Here is a 17,689-nt window from a genome sequence, read left to right on the forward strand (position 1 = left end):
TTCTCACATACAAGACAAACTCTTCAAAATCTGGAATAACAGTTTACTCTGAAAATATCTATTCTAACTAAACTAAATACACATTATGAGCAGTTGGTGGCGATAATGCCTCGGTGAGGAGGTTATTTGTCCTGAAGGTCGAAGAAAAGGAAGAAGAAACAAGGTTTGCCGGTTTGAACTACACATTGGACTGATTGGACTACAAAGCTAGGTCATCACTGTGCGTATGTAGCGACCATAGCAACAAGGACCTCTGGCTTAAAAGGAATGCACGTGAGTGTGTCGGTTAGAGGCTTGAGAAAATGTAATGTGCTGTCTTTCTTCTCTTCTGGTCAAACGGGAGTTATTGCGCGTGGAATTGATCAAATACAAAAGCACTTTGTTTCGATTTGTAACGTTAATTCTGTTCTGAATCGTCGTTTTCATTATCCTCGGTGTCAACAGAGCAGCTCGACGATGGCGCAGGCAGCTGTCGCCACCCCAACACCGACCGAGGTAAACAGCCCAGTGTCGGGGGAGAAAACCACAACGAAAGAGGCGACAGGAAGTGGCAAACGAAAAAGCGACGAACCGGGCGAACCTGAGACAAGTGGCCGAGGCAAGAGGCGGAGAGGAGCGGGAGGGAAGAAGCTCCGTCCGGGCGAGAGATATATCCCTCCTCCGCAGAAGCGGAACCCGGGGATCAGCTTCCGCCAGGAGCACTTCGACGAGACCTCCTACTACTTTGAAGGTGGCCTGCGCAAAGTGTATCCATACTACTTTGACTTCAAAACGTACTGCAAAGGTCGGTGGATTGGGAAGAGCCTTCTGGAGGTGTTCAAGAGTGAGTTCAGAGCTGAGTCCATAGAATATTACCAGAGGGCTGCCAAAGAGGGTCGCATCCGGCTGAACGAGGCACCTGTGGAGGACCTGTCTGTGGTGCTCAGGGTCAGTGTCACCAGTACATATGGTTTTATGTCTGAGGTACCAGTGTTATGCAAGTATGGCTCAATCACTCAGGATCAAACTTAATCAGTTCAGGTTTGATTTGATGAAAACTAGTTAGTTGATGTTAGTAGGTCTGCTGGTTAATAATTGATTTTCCTCCATATGACCTAGCACTAAAGAATACTTTTGTTACATGGCAGAAGTAGAGCCAGGAGTTTAACAACCAATCCTCCTATTAAATACGTTACTTAACTAAATCCTAATACTGCAATCTAATGGACTTAAAACATGTTGAAGAAACAGTCACCTCAGGCTGAATGCTCTTTGGTTCCAGATGGTACAGGTGATAAGTTACTGTTTAACATTGTGGAAGAAGTTTAAAGTCTTCCCTGACTATCCACAGAATAATGACCTTATGAAGAACACAGTGCACCGTCATGAGCCCCCTGTGGTCGGCAGACCCCTGGAGGTTCTGGTGGATGATGGTGAAGTGCTTGTGGTCGACAAGCCTGCCTCCATCCCGGTCCACCCCTGCGGCCGTTTCCGCCACAACACAGTGATTTTCATTCTGGGAAAAGAGCGGGGCATCTCTGAGCTCCACACAGTCCACAGACTGGACAGGCTCACTTCTGGAGTGCTGCTGTTTGCCAGGACACTGGAGGCATCAAAGAAACTGGACCAGTTGGTGAGAGACAGACAGGTACGTTCAGGATGGGGTGGATTTAAGCTAAAATGAGAGGTAAGATTTCTCTCAAAAGTCTTTTAGAAGTGCATTTGCCATATCATTCTCAAAAATGTCCTTTACATTTGTTCTTTCTAACAGCTTGAAAAGGAGTATGTGTGCAGAGTAGAGGGGCAGTTTCCAGAGAGTGAGCTCATCTGCGAGGAGCCCATCCTGGTCGTTTCCTTTAAAATTGGCCTCTGCCGAGTCGACCCGAAGGGAAAAGAGTGCAGAACCGTCTTCCAGAGGCTAAGCTTTAATGGAAAAACCAGCGTGGTCCGCTGTTTACCTCTGACTGGCCGCACACACCAGATCAGGGTCCACCTCCAGTACCTGGGCTTCCCCATCCTCAATGATCCCATCTATGGTTCCTCAGCCTGGGGGCCTCACAGGGGGAAGGGGGGACTGGTGGGAAAAAGTAATGAGGACCTGCTGCAGGCTCTGGTTGAGGAACATCGCTCTCAGGAAAGTCTTCACCTGCTGGATATTCCAGATGATGGGATTGGGATTGAACAAGAGGCAGAGAAAAACAAAACATCTAAGAAAGAAGATACATTGGATGGCACCTCTGAACCTAACAAAAGTGGAGAGAGTCACCAGATTGACACACAGGTGACGATCGGTTGTAGCTCAAGCAGTGAGACAGTGGATAAGGTGAGTCAGGGCTGCACAGATTCAAACGGTAACAAAACCCCGCTTGAATCTCAACCTACCAAATCAAATGGAAATCAAACGGAAGCAGCAACTCACAAAACTCCACCAGAGACTAGAGACCACCTGTGCACTGAGTGTAAGTTAGTACGACCAGATCCCACAGAGAAGGAACTCATCATGTATCTCCACGCTTTACGGTACAAAGGAGCTGATTTTGAGTATTCCACACGCTTACCCGATTGGGCCAAAGAGGACTGGGTCGAGGCTGATTGGAGCTGACCGTTGATGACTTTCACGTTTAGGTTACTGCCTTCATGCATGTTTTATTTCAGACATTTAAAAGTATGATCAGAAATCCTTAAAAAATGATTTGCTCTGAGGCAGTTTTAGATTTTTCTGTGATGCAAATGGGTCTTAGTGTATGCTGTGTCCACCAGAATTGATAATGTAGAAATATGTTTTCCTTTGGTGGCAAGTTGTTTTCTGCCTTAAACATATATAGAACATAGCTTTGTAGTCATTGCCATTTTTACTTTGTTTTAATGTTAAAACCTATAGTTTTAATTTAATTTTGTCCCTTATGCCTGTAATCTGCTCATTACTCCAACCAAGATATATGGAATAAATTAAGACATGCTGCAGGAAAATAAATGTTTTATTGAATTTCAGTTTTGTGAAAAATTAACAACATTGACACCTGTAAATAATAGTGGAGGTGACCTTTTAAGTTCTTCTGTTCATAGAAAGCCTGCGATACATTTTTGTTTGACTCTAAAGCAGTTTATTTTCTACAGTGACTTAAAATGATGGCTAATTTAAGAATTGTGATTATACAGTCAAGATGTCAAAAGCACACATTTCTTACAAAGAGAAAAGCTTGAAAATAACACTGCTCCTAGGCACATTAGATACAAGTCTTTGTGCTGAACGACCATCACTGCACCTTTTTTATATAATTAATATATTAGGGCTATAGACACGTCTCTTATTTTACTTTTTTAAAGGACACACCCTTTGCACAAAAAAACAACCTATTGAAAGACATTTGGCACATGCTGTTCATTTCATAAATACTGTTGTACTTGCACACAAAAGCAGCTGATGTGACATCTCAGCTGTGGGGAGAAGTGCAGAGAAAGGCATTCTGGTCCTTAGATTTATTGTCGGAGTTTCTCTTAGTGATGCAGCAAGGTCAATGTACAAATTGTTAGCTGTTGAAGCAGTGGCATGTGATGGTACAACTACTGCTTTGGAACTAGACAGAGCTTGTTCTTTTCAAGGTGTACACTGACATCCATGTATCCTGGTGCAGTGCGCATCTTAATTCGCCAACAGTGTATAAACCCACATATAGTGTTATATCTGCATTAGAAACCCTTTTTTGCCTTTTAGTACAGTAAGTAAACATTTAAAATATTTTGGCACTGACACTGGAATAAACAGCATGACTTAGTTTGACACTGACACACTATAATATACAAATAAGCCATGACATTACAAATGACACATTATAAACTGTAGCTTTCTGACTTTGTACGTCATGGTCACAAAGGACATATTGTACATATTATCGCCAGTGCAAAACCAACTGACTGTAGTCAAGTGACAGTTTGCTACTTAATGCAGCTCTTTTTTTGTGCATCTCACATATCTATATTATTTTAATATTCAGAAGTCCATGAATGTATATGGCTCATTGAGGACAATTCCAGCATGGAGAAAGGCCAGCGTCTGCACACAGATTAGTCTATGCAGATGTGAAAAGCGTCCAGGCAAAGTTAACTCTGCAGCAGAGTCTTTGTCTTCTGTCTGAAAATGCCAATTTTAAGAAGTGATGCTTTGATTTGACCTTTCGCTGAAGAGACACTCATGCTCTGATCCTGTAACACACACTGTAACCACCTCAGCAGCAACATTTGACAAACATGCTGTCACATGTTACATTTGCAGTTGGCTTATATTTCCTTTGAGTATTAAGCAAACAGTGTATGCTCAGTGTCTTCTTTCTTTTTATATATTCAGAGCAATTAATGCACAGTGTTTGCAAAGATTCCTTCAACTTTGCTCAACATGTATCCTCTCGTTGTCCATCTCTCTTTATCCAAACATCTGGCAGGTCTGGCTTACTGTTGGGTAAGATGACAACTTCTTCACTCTGACTGGTGCGGCCCTTATTACAAGTCTCATAAACGGTTTCTTTCAGTGAGAGACGAAGTGTGTCTCTCTTCCCGTTCAGGTGTCCTGGTTGTAACTGAACCTCTTCTCCTTCATTTTGCTGCGTATTGGAAGGTCCTGGTTCAATGTCACTCAGACATGTTTCATTAGAGTCCTCCAGACCCTCGCAGGAGCTCTGGGACTGGGAGGAGAGATGCCCTGTGTTGGAGTGATGATGGGGATGGAGGCTCTCCTCTGTGGTTTGGTCTGCTTTGCAGAGAGATGGCTGGTCAATGGTCTCCAGTGTGTGGCTTATGATGGTGTCCTCCATGCTGGAAGATGAGGAAAAGGATGTATTGCTCCAGTGCTTCACCCCTCCAGACTGACCTCTGCATGTTTTACACAGCAGTTTGTCCTTCGCTATGTCTTCTTGTGCCACGCCTACAGGCCGCAGGGTGTTTTCTTTGTACGGAGATGAAGTCTGGAGGGCTGGAGGTGGTTGGCAGGTCTTATGTTGATGACTGCACATCTCCGCACTGTCCCCATCCATGCTATTCCTGCCCATATCTCTCCTGCTGTACTCAATCTCATCAGAGAGCACAGACGGCCGGTTGGACAGCTTACTGGTGCAGGTGCTGTTTTCAAAGCTGTCGCTCAGTCGATAGGCCAATGGCTGCAGCTCATACTGCTCCGGCCCTCGGCCACCACCTCCCCCAGCTCCAGTCGGTTTCTGTCTCTGCTGACGTTGTTGGTCAGGGTAGAGATAGCCACCTGCTTCTTTGTCATAACTCCTCCTCACTCTAGATCTGCTAAAGGCCCCGTTAGCAGCCGAGGCTGCCGAGGAATCGGGCTCTGCTGCCGAGCAAGAGGACAGCACGCCATCATTGTGATCTGAAAAACATGGCAGCGTGATCTTTCCGCAGTTTTTCTGGGGTCCAAAAAAGCAGCATAGGGACTGGAAAAAGAAGGTTGCAAATCCACACGCTACACATTTCACCAAAAAGAGGAAAATCCCCAGTTTTCTGAACAGCAAGACTGTGGCAGGCAACATGATGATCCCCATGGAGAAAAATGCACCAGAAACTATTGCTACAGGACATCCCATCCTTTTAGTGGAGTGTGCTACTTTCCCAATTTTGTCTGAATGAGGAGCCAAGCTGTAGGAAATGCAGTAGTTGGCAATAAAATCAACAGACAGCCCTGCGGCTGATGATATAAACAAGGCCTCGATTCCGCTCAGCTGCCATTCAAGAAGAACAAGGAGGCCAATAGTGACAAAAACACTTCCTCCTACAGCTACAGTCCCATATATGCTCAGTGGAATATTCCAGGTGGTTAAAAGAAGCAAAGCAAACGTAAGAGCTACTGAGAAGCCTGCTACTACTAGAGTCTCGGAACTTAAAGCCTGTTGTAGATCAAAAAGAGACAGATGACTGACGAACCAGCCATTCTCCAGCCCTTGTGGTGCTCCTGATATTTCTCTGTTAAACCATCTGAGGATTTCTCTGTAGAAAAGATTGGCTCTGCTGTAGTTGAAGCTGTGGAGGTATGTGGTTTTGAACGCCAACACGAGGGCAGCGACCCTGCCATCTGGATGGAAGTACAGGCCTCCGCTGTGGGCCAGATGGCCCTCAGCATATCTCTCCACCACCATCATACTGAGGCAGTTCTCAAAAACGCTGGGCGTGTAGGGGAAAGGGATGTCATTGCAACAAAAATGGAGGGAGTCATCACTCTCTGAGCACCGTCTGACAGAGACCCACTGTATTAGCTGCTCCACAAGACAGATATTTTCTGTCATAACGTCTTTATCCTCAGGTGACGGAGGGGAATAAAAGCTTTGGTTCTGAACCCGTCCACATAAGTCCCTCAACCAAACCTGAGCGTCTGGCCGGCTCATGTTAAAGCCTGAGTCAAGAACCAAAGAGCCATTGCTCTTGGGGTTAAAGTGATCCCCATTATCAGTTGGTTTGACACCCCAAACAAGCCTCAACGTAACCGGTTTATCCTCTCCATTTTTCTGTCTCTCAAACATAAACATGTGACAATACTCTGCGTCGTATCTTTCAAACGGGTGACTGGAGCGGAAAAGCTGGGCGATCCTGCTGTCTAAGGTGGGCAGCTTCATGCCTGGGTCAATGCAGGACATGTATATGCCCCCACCAGCCAGCACTGCAAACCAGCACACCCAGATGTACCTGAACTTCACTACTCCGCAAGGCAGGATTTTCAGAAATAACAAATTGGAAGTGTCGCTGAAGCCTCTTTTTAATTCTCTCAGCTTTTGCCCGAGAGTAAAGAGGCATCTCTTGCGTGAGCTCGTATCCCAGAAGCCACCTGTGTTTTTGGAGCAGCACGGTTTCCATCCCTGCACTACTTCAGATGCAGAGGATGCTTCTGTGTAGCGCTCGCGCAGAATGAAACAGCACGGCAGCCACACCAACGCCAAGATTGAGCTGATAAACGAGGCAGTTCCCAGATAAACAGAGAAACATCTAATTGCTGTGATGCTGCTGAAATAACCAGAGAAAAAGGCTGCGCTGGAGGTCAACCCCGACGCTAAAATCAAATAGCCGACTTCCTGCAAAGCTCTGTTTACTCTCTTCTCCAGGGAGGCTGAGGGGTTCTGGGATAGCTGCAGATTCCAGAAATCAGCGAAGATGAAAACCTGGTTGGAGCAGCTTCCCAAGAGAATAAGAGCTGCAGAGAGGTTGACCAGGGGGAAGAATGTCAGGTGAAATGCTACTTTATAGAAGAAATAGGAGGTCAGGAGGGAGCCTGTGATTGCTATTACAGATAACGCTACTATAAAGAGAGAGTGGAGATAAAGAGCCATAGTGAAAAGAAGAGACGCGACAGCTAGCACAGGGTAGATTGAATCTCTTGCCAGGTAATACTTGAAAAGCCTCTGCTTGATGCCAAAGTCCATGCCAGTGATAGTGGTGTTGTTGAACGTCAGATCCCTGCCCTCAAGACTGTTCATATACATCTCCATCATGTGTTCTCCTTTGTCAACGGGTAAGAACAGAAGGCTGTACTTCAGCGTAGGGATTTGGTATTCGACAGTCTGCGGGCCAAGAAAGTCTTTATCAACCAAAAAGTGCAGGATTTGGAACACCACAGAGGATTGTTTACAGCGGGACGGCACAGAGGAGCAGCCGCCATGTTTGGGTCTCTCGACACAGGCTTCCACCAGATGTCCTTCGTGATAATACGTAGCACATTTCCGGAGAAGTTTCAGAGATTCAGACACCTGGTGTGAAAGGGAGAAAATGGAAAACTTCAAACAGTAAAACATATTCAGTGCACGCCAGAGTCAGTTATAATGAAGTGTTGTAAATCCCACTTTCCCTTAACCTGCATCATCAACTTGAACTTAACAGGTTTAAACAGGTTTTCCTTAACAACATGCACTGTGGACAGTTAACTTACTGTACAGTACATGATGGGCTATTGCAGTGTACTACTTACAAAAACCGAATTAAAATGTATGTAGTAATTTATTTGTATTTTAAAGGTCCAATGTGTAGGAATTTCTCCCATCTAGCGTTGAGATCATATATCGCAATCAACTCTCTCGCACCACGCAGTTCAAAGTACGTACTACAGCTACGGTAGCCTTCACGCTTCAAAAAGCCTGTCTCTTGCTCTTTTCAATATTGTTTTTTTTTTCTGGGCGAAGAAGAAGACTCCTGTTCCTGAAATTTGGTGGGGCCGGGAAGCTATGATACCCATTAACAGCATTAGCAGCACCTGTGAGTTTATCATGTGACAGCGAAAACGCGAAAGGCGGAGCAGTATTCCTGTATGTCCCTTACCGGCTAACGTATTTCAAGATGGTGCATGAATATGGAGCGTCTACCCCAGTTCATGCGAAGCCAAAAGGAATACTTGGAATTGATGGTGGTGGTAAATATTCATGAAAAAGGACAAGTTTGTGAACGGGCAACACAGATTTTGATAATGAACAACTAAACACGTTACACACTGGACCTTTAATGAGAAGAAAGCTACAGAACCTGGTGCGAGGTGAGGCTGAGGCAGCAGGAGGCGTTAGTGAGCACAGCCAAGTAATTCCCCAGAGACCAGCTCGGACAACAGCCACCTCTGGACGTTCCCTCGGCCTCTCCCCTCACATGCTGCTGGCACAAGTCCTGGAACTGAGCCTGGGAGCGAATCTGAATCAGACAAGCGAAAGATTTTTTTGAACACATGCCCAGTTTTGAAACAAAATTAACATAAAATGAATAAATTTCAGATGAGGCAATGCACATAAAGTAGTGTTTTTAATTTCAGCATTTAAATGTGGGTCCAGGCATTTAAGAGAAAGGAGACAGTAAGTGAGATTGACAGAAGATGATGATGAATGGCGCAAAAGGCAGAAGAGCAAAGATGAGATGGAGGGCTGAGTAGTTTAGAGCGAACCCGGGATTGCTCCATCTCACACATGGCGTGGACGGCCTTCAGACTCCACAGACTGGCCGAGTTTTCTGATCGAAACACCAGCTGAGCCGAACGCTCGCCTGCGTGGAAAGAGACAGATGGGTTCAACATACAGGAACAAGATGACCAGCAGTAAATCATCACTTTGTTGGGATGGTGAGAAATGTTCAGAATGGTAAAACTAATGGTCAAGAGTTACGTTTTAAATTCATAAACGTATAACCAGGCTACATTTCTTGTGTGTTCTATCCCCCTATCTGTTTTGAATCATAATTAGGTGAAATCTTCAAGGCTTGGAATTTATCCATTTAGGGATTTAGCTTTCGGTGTATCTGTAAGGCTAACTGAAGTATAGTCTTTGATCTGATAGCCCACTATTTCAAAGTAGATCTTAAAGAAAAAAATATGGGATTATCTGCTTAAGGAAATGCATTCAAACTGTTATCTTTGAAGCCACGCTAAAAGCTATTATTTACGTCTTCTCACTGTTTTTTGTTAATTTGCATTTAACCAATACGCTGTCACTGTTTTCATTAGTTTGCTGGAAGTGCTGATTATTCCCTAACAAACTGGAGGGCTTTGCCTTCAGCTCACAGTATTATGCAAGTTGCTCAACTGCCGAAAAAGCACCCATCACATTTACATTGGTTTACTAATATTTCCATTTTTATTGTCTGCTCTGCTGAGGATGCTGGAGCCAGTAGTCTTAAACATCCCTCATAACTTGGTAACTTTCCTAAATGTGCAAACATCTACAATTAGGATTATAGTTGTATTTTCATTGTTACTGTAATCAGTGTAGCAGAAGTTTGATGTAAAAATGTATTTATCAGCAGCGAATTAACGGTTTATTGACAGGGATGAACTGATCTGGACCCACCCACCTGGAGCATCACAGAGGAACGTGTCTGGAGATGAGTCTCTAGCCAGCATCCTCTTGATGCGAAGCCTGGAGGTGTCCTGGCTGCCACTGTCGTCTCCACTGACAGTACCCCCAAAACTAGCACAGATAGAAGCACACACCTATGCATTTTTTCATCCTCATTAAACAAATACACACTTTGTTCCAAGCTAGTATAAAATTGATCAATTGAATCATTTTAAACCTGCATTAACTTCTTTGGCCACTTGGGGGCAGCGCAACAAGCTGTAAACACAACACTCACATAGCTTTACCTTTTAAAGGTTGTTATGCTAAATGTGTTAGCAAAGAGTTGTTTATTAACACATCCAGCAGACATGGATCAACATTCATTTTGAGTCGTGTTGCTGGCTACCTGGCAAATGTAAGTCTAATTTTTTATTTAGTCTTTTAGCAAACTTTTTGGTCTCTACCAACCCCTGAGGGAAATATCTGGCTTTTAAATGCTCCACTTTGTTCACCAGCTATTTGTTAACTTTGTCTGTCTGTCATTTTGTGCTGTGCAGGTAGCGTACAGTGGGTTTATTAGATATTTTTCGTTGAAAACACTGATCTGAGCGGTGAGAGTGAATCAAAACAGTAAAGTCGTAAGCCGGAAAACCAAAACAAGGAGCTAAAAGACGCAAAAAAGCATTGTCAAAAAGCATTTGTCACTACAAGTGACTCTTTTTGCATTACACATAGTCATTTGATCTTTATTTCTACAGTCATATGGTCAAGTAACAGTTATAGGTATTAACCAGAGCAAAAACTCAGTTTTACAGTTTTTAAACCTTGACCGACCACACAACCATATACACACAGCATGATCACTCGAATCTATTTGTAAAGCATCTGTGTGCATCAGTCAGTGGTGCAGTCCTCCTGTGTAGAAAGCCTGCATTCTACTAAATCTCTCTGCTGACCTTTTACTGAGCTGCTGTGGTAAAGGAGACAGTTTTCTCCCCGGGCCAGTGTTCTCCTGCAGCTCAGACAAGCTGGACTGGCGAACTCCGATGTATGTTCCCCGTGGCTCAAAGCCCTGAGGAAAAAAGCACACATACATTCACACACAAACACACATCAAAGCTAAGGACACAGCTGACTGAATAAATCAGCATCACAAGCACCCTATATTGTCTGAATAAGCTTGTTTGGTAGATGAGTGTATTATCTTAAAAGAAAGAGAGACCCACACTTACAGTATAAAGCAATCATCATTTTTATTCTCATGTAAATCATTTTAAATTCACCATTAATGATGCATTGTTGTGATTCACATGTTGCATTTTCATAATAATGTTTCAATCAGTGTTTATCCTGTAAGCTTGCATCTCAAAGGTGAGAAAATGTATTTAATTAAGATGACAGCGAGTGTGATCTCATTCAGTGCAGTTCACTGAATCTGAGATGAGATGCAAGTAAGTAGATGACGGCTGAGCTCATGAGTCACTGGAGAAACAGTAATTAACACTCAGCCTAAGGTGGTGAGGGAGCTTTGCATTGTAGACTTGACAGAAGGGTGACAGTAGATATACAAGTGCTGCACCAAGGGGGACTGCAGGATTACATTTTAGACTGTATGCTTTTGTATATGTGTGTATGACTGTGTGTGTTTGAGACTCACTAGCAGCGGGTCAGAGAAATCTGGCAGTGGACCAATGAAGAGTCCGGCCAGTGAGCATCCCAGCAGCAGCACGGCACAAACCACCAACACTGCTAACGGGTAGTCCACTATCATCTGGGAATAACTGCCAAGTAGAAAGCCACAGAAGAAGAAGACATGACACTGGGTAAAGAATAATTATTGTGATCAAAATAAGAGAGACATGCAGTACCTTTGGGCTTTTAAAGTAAAAAGTGGTTTGAGTTCTTACTGTCTAAGGATGCAGTAGAGTCCTCCATCCCTGTTAATAGTTGAGAACTTTGTTACAATAATTTGAAAATGATACCACTCTAAATGTGAAATTCACTTATAGGTTTCCTTGCTGAGAGTTGGATGAGAACATTGATACCACATATAGATGTAAGAGTGGCATCAATCGTCTCATCTTTCCAACAAACCGAGTAAGCATATTTCCCAAAATGTCTATCTATTCTTTTAAACACACCTTACTGTCACCACATGTCGCTGCGTCGGTTTCTGTGTCCGGCTTTCATTTGACCCACGCAGCCAATGACATCTCACCGCGCCATGGCGAGACGTCTGATGGGTAGAATTACGACTGTGTCCCCCTTTCACCGCTACACATCCTTTAGCATGAGGACCTGTTGTGTTTGAATCACAGTCGCGGCATGTTTTTGGTTTAATTGGACCATAATGGCTACAGTGGGGACATTTTCGGGACTGCGGGGAATCATAGGCCCCAGCTTGAGGACCCTGAGGGACCTAATGAAGAAAAAGAGGATAGAAAATACATGAACAGAATATAAATCACAGAAATTATGTATATTTGCTTCGCATAGGATTATGGTATCATTAGTCTTTTGAGTGACACTGCCTCCCAAATCCTGGATCTATTTCTAACCTTTTTGTTTTAATGAGTCCCCAAATATCTATCCTAAACAGCACACAGTACAGTCAGTGCTCAGGCATACTTGGTGATAAAGCTGGCAGGAGGAAGAGGGTCTGCCAAGGCTGCTGCAGCTGTCACACAGCTCCCCTTCAGACTGGATGACTGTCAACTGGGCTTCAGCTGAGCACTCGCTGTCAGGAGGGCACAGAGACACCGCCGGGATCTCGCTGAGAGGAAAAGACAGACAAGAGGAGAGAACGATGGGTGAGAGGGTGTGAAAAGGAGAAGATAAGACAGGGGGAAAATGGTTGCAGGAGAGGAGAAATGATTGACAGATAAGCACGAAAGAAACGAGCAACGAAGTTCTTTAAAACTGAAGGTGCAAATGTTCAGTCAGTGAAACTATACATAAATGCACAGCGTAGTGTTTGTAAAACCTTAGAGATCCTTCTCTTCCACTATGCTGATTCACTTCTCAGTTTCTTGACTGCATTCTTGGCTTAATCTCATATTCAGTGGTAAATTAAGGGTGTCAACAGAGCTAATGAGGAACAGTTAAGGAACAGTAAATGATACTTGGTTGCAAAAATATCTATTTTTAGCCACGCTAGCAGCTAGCTTTAGAGATAGTTATATTGGTTGGCCCACCACTTTGATCAACAATAACATTTTGTACAGACATTTTGTACAGACATGGTTCCCAGTGGATGAATCCTTGTGACTTTGGTGATCCCCTGACTAGCACCACTATGAGGTTGACATTTGTGGTTTTGAGTTTTGAGTGATGCCTCAATAACTATTGAATGGATTGCCATGGAATTTGGTACAGACATATATGTTCCCCTCAGGATGAAATGTAAAAACTTTGGTGATCCCCTGACTTTTTATGTCTATCTCGTCCAGTAGGCCTACTTTGGTTTATGACAAAATATCTGCAAACCTAATGACATTCCTATCAGAGTCTCAGCTGTGCTTTGTGTTTAATGCTAACAAGCTAATGTTAGCATGCTAAGCTAAGATGGTGAACATGGTATAAACATTATACTTGCTAAACATCGGCATGTTAGCATTGTCATGAGCATGTTAGCATGCTGACGTTAGCATTAGCTCTGTACCTACATACTGTAGCCTAAAGCCTCAGAGCCGCTAGCTGTATCCCATTCCTTTTCTACTATATTAATATTCTACAAAACACTCAAATAACATAAAATACAAATACAGAACTTTATATGTAATTCAAATAGATATTGCAAAGTTTTTAAAGATAAAAACATGTCGGACTGCCATAAAAACATGGGGTCTTACATTTCACTCCGTGTAAACATTGTGTTGCTTCAATGAAGAGCTGGAACAAGCTGATACAGAGAATACTGTATGCAATAGTGTCAGACAACATAAAAAAAATCTTTTCTCCAACCTTAAAACTAAAGGGAAAGACTCTATATCGAGGGCTTTAATCTGATCACACTCTTGCTTTCATTGCGTTTTATTTAACCTTTTTCCAGAAGTTTAAGAAGTCTTAAAGTCTCATTAACTAAAGTAACCAAACAGATCAAATGAAAACTACTGAGTAATGCTCTGGTTGTATCTCAGTAAACAGGCCGTAAGGTCTGTGTCGTCTAGCCTACCACTTGCTTGTTTTTCCACAGTAGACTGGATGCAACCGCACTTCCTGCCTTGTCACCATGGCAACAGAGTAAATCAACAGAGCCTAAATGACCTCACACAGTTTTATTTGCATCCCATAACAGATGATGAGTAGTCTGTAGAATTGCTTATATACAGTAGAAGAGGTATTAAAGTTGGAGCTCAGTGCAAAACTGAACCTCAGTATTTTGTCTTTGTATTACAATAAAACTGTAATATGATCTAAATAATAAATAGCCCACAGTTTACTCTGCAGCTCTTAGGCACATAGCATATGTTTGTCATCTAGTTTTGCATATTTAGGTGCTGGAGTGAGTGAATACACTCATAGAAAGTATGTGGAAGTCAACACTGTCAACTAATTTAACACTATTTCTATTGCTGGAGCATGATAAACTCCAACCATCCAAAACTCCACGCAGGTTGAATATATATTAAATTATTAGTGGGTACTATATGTAGCCTGTGCCTGGCAGCCTCTTCACTTCAGGGTTCAGGATAAAGAGTATTAAAGCCCATTACTCCCCTTTGATGGGTTTTTACAATAATTTCACTGACCAACGTATGGGCACACACACACACACACACACACACACACACACATACACACACATGAGGAGAGCAATTTGTGGAAGTCATTAATATTTCAGTGGATGAATACAAAAATACATCCAGGAAGGTGTCACTGAGTTGTTTCCCAAACAAGTACGATTTTGGCTGTTGTATAAGACCACTTTACTTTTAGCTGATGCGTGTTTGCAGTGGGGGATGAAGTAGGCCTATTTATATAAAAGTAGCAATACCACATTTAGAAAAATGTAAACTGCCTGCCTTGTAAATGTAACTTAAGTAAAAGGTACATCAGCAAATGTATCAAGCAAAAGTGACATTAATAATTCAGACAAAGTTACCCCTGGATGTTACACAATATGATAATTATTAGTAATGCATTACTGTGTAGGTAAACTGGTGTAGTTAATCTTGTGCTCACTAATCTAAGATGTAAGAATAGTGATTAAGGACAGCTTTAAGGCATTCAAAAGACTCAAGCAAGGAAAATATCTAACAGTCTAAACACTGTCAGCTCTCACTACTCTCTCCTCCGTCTGCCTTTAGGTCTCTGTCTCTCCTTTTCTACAGCACAGCATCTCTTACATCAACTCACTGGATGCCAGTCAATGTCATGTCCTCAAACATCTCCTTAACTTTCAATCACACATACACGCACACAGAAAAAGGACAAAGGCTCAGGCTAAATGCAGGAAGAAAACTGTTAACATTCCTAAAACGAGAGCTTCTGCAGGGTGTTATTAAGAGGACAAAGACTTGAGGCTAAACTAAGCGAGGACAAATACATGTGGCCTGTTGCTGAACTGAAGGGTAGCAGACCTCAGCTGTTTTTAGCCCCACTGTCATGTTTAAAGGCCCTTGGCCATTTGATTTTTTATATAGGCCTATATGCAGCAGAGTGAGTGACATGGTGACATTAGTGACCCAGAAGAAGGTTGATGACACTGAACAGATCTTACAGTTCTCAAGTCAACTAGAGTGTAACTGTGATCAAACAACAGTGTGTGCGTGTGTTGCTACTGCGTACAACATATCTGTCAAAGGCCAAAAAAAGAACAAATGAGCATAAAGGCTCCATTATATGAGGATTAATTCAATAAGGCACTGAAAGTACTAGCATTTGTTTATCATCTTGTTAAAATACTGACATCCGTATGTGATATCATGGATTAACTTGATATTTAAGTGATATTTGACCTGAACATGTTGTGATTACCAAACATAAAAATCTTAAAAGTAAGTTGACAACAGCACGTCTTGGTTTCACCAGCAGTACAACTAGTGCAACATAATCAGGAATGCTGTAATAATGTTAAAATGACAATTATAATTTGTAATGGAAAAAAAATCACAACAGCAGAAATATATATATTATTATAATATTATGTGCATAATCCTATTGGCCAGCATAAACACAGGCACAGCTGGGTGATGAACAATAGGTTACTCACATCGGCCCGGTACGTCTACTACTGTACATGCCATTTATTTTTCTGCAGTAGCCTATAAGCAGATAAATCCACGGACAAAAACAACCCACCTTTGGTAAGCCTCCTGAATTCCCATTTCATCCGTAGGGGATTCGTCCATCACTATCGCATCCGTGCTTTCTCCTATTATCGAGCAAGCCTCCATCTCCCTCCTGATTCCGCTTCAAACTAAATATAAAAATAAAAGGCTATTAGGAATTTCCTGTTATTTTAACCAAACAGTCCCCATCTGCCCAGACTGAGTCCACGAGGATCGGGAGCTTGTTTCTGAGGCTGCTACTACACCGCAGCACCAGAGCTGTTTGGGTTAATCTGCCCCGAGCTGCGCCCTGATTGGCGGAGCCGCGATGATGCTGAGGACGCTGCCTGGTCGCTGTCCAACCGGCCGCGGTGCTGGAGCACAAAGTGACGGATAGTGCGCATCAGTGCCTGCTTAATTGGCTCGGACAGGAGCTACAGATGCTGTTTAGTGTGCGTTACGAAGGTGCACTGACAGTGATGCTAAAACCATCATTTAATTGGGACCTCTAGCTCGTGGTCACCATGGTACTAAATATTGTAAATGCGCTATTTATCTTGCCAGGGCGGATGGTATCAATTAATTAAAATCAATACCAATCAATCAACGCAGGAGGAGACTGAGATCAGATGCACCTGTATCAAATTTCGTTGCAGTGACAAAAATATAGGCTATTGCAGAATTGTTTCTAAGACGATTTACAATGGGTTTATATGTATAGGCTAACGAGTGGCTTTGTTAATGACTTATAGCTGATTTTTAGATCAGTTATAAGCCATTAATAAGAACAACCTTTTTGCCAGGTTGTGAAAACAGTGATTGGCATGGACCATTTGAACAGCTGAACACAGACCAAAAAGCATTACAACATGTAGCCTACAACTGCACACTTGATGGACTAAAAAACCCTAAATAATGACGCTTTGAGCTGCAGACAAGTTGGCTTATTAGAAATGGATAGGACTATTATCATTGATTCATTGATTAGCCTACTAACATTATTACTGCATTATTACCAAATAGGACACCAAAGGGATTTGTCGCTAACCCAAATGTTCTTATTAAAAGCCAATAATGGATTTATAAGATGTATTATCTTTTTATGAAGGATGCCATATTAGAAAGTAGTACTGCGTAGTCTAGTTATTCATGTTATTTTACCTTTTTTATGCAAAATTCTTACCTGTGAATAAACCTGCAGTCATTGCATAGTGAAGTATGCACAATATTTCCCTCTGAAATGTAATGCAATACAAATATGATTTTCAAGCTTTGAGCTGGTTAAGACGTGGATTGTACAAAATGATGTATCACATGAGTTTGATTCTGATTTGCAGTGGGAAAAAAAATAGCTTTACTGCTTTTAAAGAAAGAAATTGGGTATTGGTGTCTTTAGAAATTGTTCTAGCTTTTATATAATGATGAGAAAAAGAGAGAAGAGAAGAGAAGAAAACAGAATATGACTTTGGGCTTTTTATTAAGAGAAGTGAGACCAGCACAAAAGAAAGGAGAAACTGTGACACAGCAGACCTGCTAATGAGGCGGCCGCTGGTCTGGCTCTGGTTATAAATATGAATCATGGCGCTGGGCCCTTGTGTTTGAGGGGCCACCTTGGGAAAAAGAGGAAATGATTTATTGGAAGAAAGG

At 42.5% G+C, this 17,689-nt stretch overlaps 2 protein-coding genes across 3 annotated transcripts; one reads left to right on the forward strand and one right to left on the reverse strand.

The window, feature by feature from the left end:
- Positions 1–202: 202 nt before the first annotated feature.
- On the forward strand, positions 203–2,970 carry rpusd2 (RNA pseudouridine synthase domain containing 2). Of its 2 annotated transcripts, XM_078277873.1 has the most exons (4): positions 203–273; positions 445–927; positions 1,331–1,627; positions 1,751–2,970. In XM_078277873.1, the coding sequence occupies exons 1-4, from the start codon at positions 268–270 to the stop codon at positions 2,579–2,581; spliced, it is 1,617 nt and encodes a 538-aa protein (XP_078133999.1). In that variant the 5' UTR covers positions 203–267; the 3' UTR covers positions 2,582–2,970. The 2 variants fall into 2 exon arrangements, with proteins under 2 accessions (XP_078133999.1, XP_078133998.1); XM_078277872.1 differs by having other exon boundaries at positions 221–927.
- disp2 (dispatched RND transporter family member 2) lies at positions 2,947–16,252 on the reverse strand. Its single transcript, XM_078277871.1, has 10 exons — positions 16,074–16,252; positions 12,399–12,543; positions 11,912–12,189; positions 11,678–11,707; positions 11,428–11,551; positions 10,727–10,842; positions 9,784–9,899; positions 8,882–8,979; positions 8,476–8,634; positions 2,947–7,709 (listed from the first exon to the last, which is right to left on the reverse strand). The coding sequence occupies exons 1-10, from the start codon at positions 16,166–16,168 to the stop codon at positions 4,368–4,370; spliced, it is 4,503 nt and encodes a 1,500-aa protein (XP_078133997.1). The 5' UTR covers positions 16,169–16,252; the 3' UTR covers positions 2,947–4,367.
- Positions 16,253–17,689: the final 1,437 nt, after the last annotated feature.

Source organism: Sander vitreus, chromosome 20, assembly GCF_031162955.1.
Source record: "Sander vitreus isolate 19-12246 chromosome 20, sanVit1, whole genome shotgun sequence".
Taxonomy (NCBI): Eukaryota; Metazoa; Chordata; class Actinopteri; order Perciformes; family Percidae; genus Sander; species Sander vitreus.

Coding starts and splice junctions, on each gene's coding strand:
- rpusd2 (XM_078277872.1), top strand. CDS start 268: ATGCACGTGAGTGTGTCGGTTAGAGGCTTGAGAAAATGTAATGTGCTG. Junction 928..1,330: donor ACCTGTCTGTGGTGCTCAGG/GTCAGTGTCACC, acceptor GACTATCCACAG/AATAATGACCTTATGAAGAA. Junction 1,628..1,750: donor AGTTGGTGAGAGACAGACAG/GTACGTTCAGGA, acceptor TCTTTCTAACAG/CTTGAAAAGGAGTATGTGTG.
- disp2 (XM_078277871.1), bottom strand. CDS start 16,168: ATGGAGGCTTGCTCGATAATAGGAGAAAGCACGGATGCGATAGTGATG. Junction 10,843..11,427: donor ATTTCTCTGACCCGCTGCTA/GTGAGTCTCAAA, acceptor TTTTTTCCTCAG/GGCTTTGAGCCACGGGGAAC. Junction 8,980..9,783: donor GTTCCTCTGTGATGCTCCAG/GTGGGTGGGTCC, acceptor CTTTCCACGCAG/GCGAGCGTTCGGCTCAGCTG.